Source organism: Opisthorchis viverrini (genome assembly GCF_000715545.1).
Source record: "Opisthorchis viverrini unplaced genomic scaffold opera_v5_58, whole genome shotgun sequence".
Lineage (NCBI taxonomy): Eukaryota > Metazoa > Platyhelminthes > Trematoda > Opisthorchiida > Opisthorchiidae > Opisthorchis > Opisthorchis viverrini.
The window spans coordinates 1,254,266-1,258,042 of record NW_008751716.1 but is presented as its reverse complement, the minus strand read 5'-3'; the positions used below and the strand labels follow the sequence as shown (position 1 = coordinate 1,258,042).

The window sequence follows — 3,777 nt, the reverse complement described above, 5'->3', positions numbered from 1 at the left end:
TCTACTCAGGAGGCACAAAAGACGTTACCCCCATTGAGCATGTCCAGCGAGTCGCCACGAAAATGGTTGCCGGCCTGAAACTCGTGGACTACGATACCCGTCTCACGATGATTGACGTCTTTCTCTTGGAGTATCTGCGCCTCCGAGGGGACCTAATTCTTACTTATGCCCCGTTTGAGCAAAGCTTGGCTAACAGGGTTTTCACCGTTGGCCCATTGAACACACTCTGGGGACACGGTAAGAAAATTATCAAGCTCAGAGCGCACGCATTCATGAGGCAAAATGTTTTCTCATTTCGGGTAATAGCTTCGTAAAATGACCTTTCCCCGACAGTTGTCCACGCTCTTTTTTGAACCCAGTTCAAAGCACCATTAGACATTTATTTATATGAGTCACTGCGCTTGCATGCACCCTGCTCCGCGCTGCAAACATAAAGAGCAGTGCCACATCCTTTTTCTACTTGTGCGTTTCTGGTGAGCGACAGCCGCTGAACGACAAGAACAGAGCCGACCCGGGAAACTTGGGCAGAAGCCTCGATCTTATGTATTAATCCGTGAATCCGGGATTCCGCGAAACTGTAGAAAACAAATACGCCAAAATAACCCCGAGAAACCAGATTCCGAGGCTATGGAGGTTCATGGCTGACCATTTGACTTGAGGAGGACATGACTACCAAAAATGGAATCTGTTGTGAGGCCCTCAAATAAAGGAAGCAAGACAAACTGTAGCCAGGCCAATCATAAGACGAACGGAGACTCTCAGCACGCCAATTGAATGAGAGTAATACAGCCTACGAAGCGGTGGAATTCGAAACGAATCAATGGGATTCGTAGATGGCGTGTTAAGACGAACGGAGACTCTCAGCACGCCAATTGAATGAGAGTAATACAGCCTACGAAGCGGTGGAATTCGAAACGAATCAATGGGATTCGTAGAATGGCGTGTTTCAATTTACAACTGATTGCAATATGTACCGGGCAGTTTTGAAGAATATAGTAACTGAAGGGGGGTTAGGGATTGACCCAACCCACCGCGATCTGGTGATGCCATCTCCATTGGCGATGGACCGTCTGCAACTTACTTGCCGAGCTCATCGAAGTGATCACTGGTTCGTTGGTCAATCATCACTGCTTACCATTTTGGGATGTGAGTGAGTTTGAAAAACACGCGGGTAGCTCAGATACTCAGGTTCTGGATATAAGCTGTTGAGGTGAGGTTTAGTGGGCCCAGACAACGCGTAGGAGAACAAACGTGTGCGGACGAATACTGAGATTATGACAAGTGGACCATATGCGCCTGTTAACAAAATCCGAGAGCTTTGTCAATTCCAAAAAGAGCTGAGCGAAGAACTAAATTGACCTAAATAGAATCAGGCGCTACAGTTGCAAGAAAACGGTGCATCGTATTCTACTTGATACGACTGAATTTGGCGAAGCCGCGAAAGTACCGCAGTGTCATGCTCCCATCCTCCAGGCGAGAGTGTGGACGAGCGTGTTAGGGGGACACGTAACTCACCACAATACGAAGCCACTTTTGATTTGTTCCGATTTTTCCGGACTACTTGATTCAGTGAAGTTTTATAAGACAATCCGGACATCCTTTTTGGAACTGTGAACTGTGTGAACTGTGACATAGTGCCCAGTTATTGTATCTCTCGAGGTGGATAATCATGACCCAGTGAAGGTAGATGCCGAAGGTGGTGAACCAACCACCTGCTATAGAATAATTTGCAGGCAAACGTAATATCATTCTCATCAGGATGTTAAATGCGCCCAATATGCATAGCTGAAGCGAATGACTAATGAGAGGTGGATTTAAGAATAATGGGGATCTTCTCCTGGGATTCTGAGTGGGTACCGTTTGATAATATCGGTGACACAGTGTTCTGTCTAGTGATATCTGATAGAGTTTGTAGAGGTAATAGATGTGGTGACCGCCATCCTCCAACTCACACAAGGGGCTACTAACATCTAGTTCAAACACGCGCAGAGCATTATCTTCAGAAAACAGAAGTTGTAGTAAAGAAACCGATTTGGAGCATAGGATACAGACTATTAGCTAGGCTCACCTTCTTTTCATATTATGGATGTCAGTTGTTGGAGTTCCTTTGGCGGTACAGACTCTGGTGGAATCCGGCTGTGCATTGGGAATCGCCTAATATTGTGCATTGTTTAAAACGTTTGCATGATACGCTCACACATTGTATCAGCTGTTTCTTCCACTTATTTCACTGAGGAACAGGGGCAACAACAAAGTTGATTGCCGGCGCATACGGTCGGAAACTATTCGCGAAAAATCACGCTAACTTTCACGAAATTCATTTTAGCGAAAGGCTACTACTCACGCAAGTGATTTTCATGCATTTACACTCACCGTACACAGTTGTCCTTTCGATTAAACCTTTATTCTCATTTATTCACTCTATTTTCCCACTTACATTACTTGTTGCTGGTCCTAGAGAGAAGATTCCTACCGCAAATATTTTCCTAACATTGGGTCCAGAACAGTCTAGAACCACCAGACACCTCTACTACTGGTGATGGCTCAGTTAAATTATCATCTCTACGGACTACATGAGCTCTTCGTAAACGTCCTTTTAGTGCGTTCCGCTCAGCTGAAAATAACCTGTACGAATGCTGTAGCGGGGTACGACGAAGTCCTAGCCGTTAGCTGATTAATCCGAGCAACTACAGTGGATAATGCTACACTGTGGAGAAAGATCTAAGACACGCACCTGCGTAATTATGTCAAGTTAATGATGATGTCATGATTGAAGTTAATGCAACAGTTGTGCCGACCGATAGAAGATGGGTGTGCGCGGTCTGAGACCGAGTGAACTACGTAAAAGACTGCGCCTTGAACAAATATAAGAGAGCATTCAATCAAACGCCTTTGCGTTTGTTTGCGCTTGTCATTTTTGCAGACCTTCATAAATACCAACTTTCAGCAAAACCAAGTGGTCATCTTTCATGATCAGTTCATCGTCATTGGTTCCAATGACCGTCCCGATTCATTCCAGAAGTCCTACGTTTGAATGCGGAATTCCCGCTGCTGTGTTGTTTGTGAAATGGTAACATATCTGGATAAATCGCATGTGTTAGGTAGGAATCCACGCTTATCCCACTTTACCGCACGTCTTCAGGCGCTGCTACGGCCGAGAAGCCTGATCCCCTCGAGGTTGGCCCAAAATTCGGGACGCTTGCCGGTCCGGCATCAAGACGAGCTCCGATTGGTCAACAATCTAGACCCAACAGCCAATCATGACCCAGTATTGGCCAGATGCCGGTTGCCAATGGCGCTTCAGAACGCGTCAGAACTTCCAGAAAGTTATAGCCGCTTACGCTATATATACGAAGCGCTGTACAACTGTTGCCGATTTTGTTTTGGGCGTTAATAGACCTTGTGCACCTTTGGTGGTTGTTTTGACGTGAACGCTAGCTTGGGAGGCTCAGACCGAGAACTAAAGGAAGGAAAATATAGTTACTACAATTGGCGAAAGGGAACCTACGATGTCAATCGGATTTGAACAGCTCCAAGAACTATTGCTGCAGCAACAAAAACAGTTTGAAGAAGCACAACTGAAGCTCATTGAATCACTGACTCAGAAACTGCATATCCAAACAGCAGCAGTCAGTACTGGTGAGTCTTCTGTTTCCTCAACTGATGCAGCCGCGGCCTCAAGTACGGAGTTCATATTTGAACCTCTTTCTGGTCACACTTTTGACTCCTGGTTCAAGCGGTACGAAGACATGTTCAAAACTGATTTTTCCAAATTTG

The 3,777-nt window shown here is 45.6% G+C and overlaps 1 protein-coding gene across 1 annotated transcript in view; it reads left to right on the top strand.

Moving 5' to 3' along the window:
* Nucleotides 1–387: 387 nt before the first annotated feature.
* T265_03932 (hypothetical protein) overlaps nucleotides 388–3,777 on the top strand; it is a gene marked incomplete at both ends in the record, with an annotated part of 7,495 nt that continues 4,105 nt past the window's right edge. The window contains 4 exon segments of the mRNA XM_009168533.1: nucleotides 388–466; nucleotides 479–633; nucleotides 3,143–3,389; nucleotides 3,538–3,681. Of these exon segments, the coding sequence (XP_009166797.1) occupies nucleotides 388–466; nucleotides 479–633; nucleotides 3,143–3,389; nucleotides 3,538–3,681 (625 nt within the window).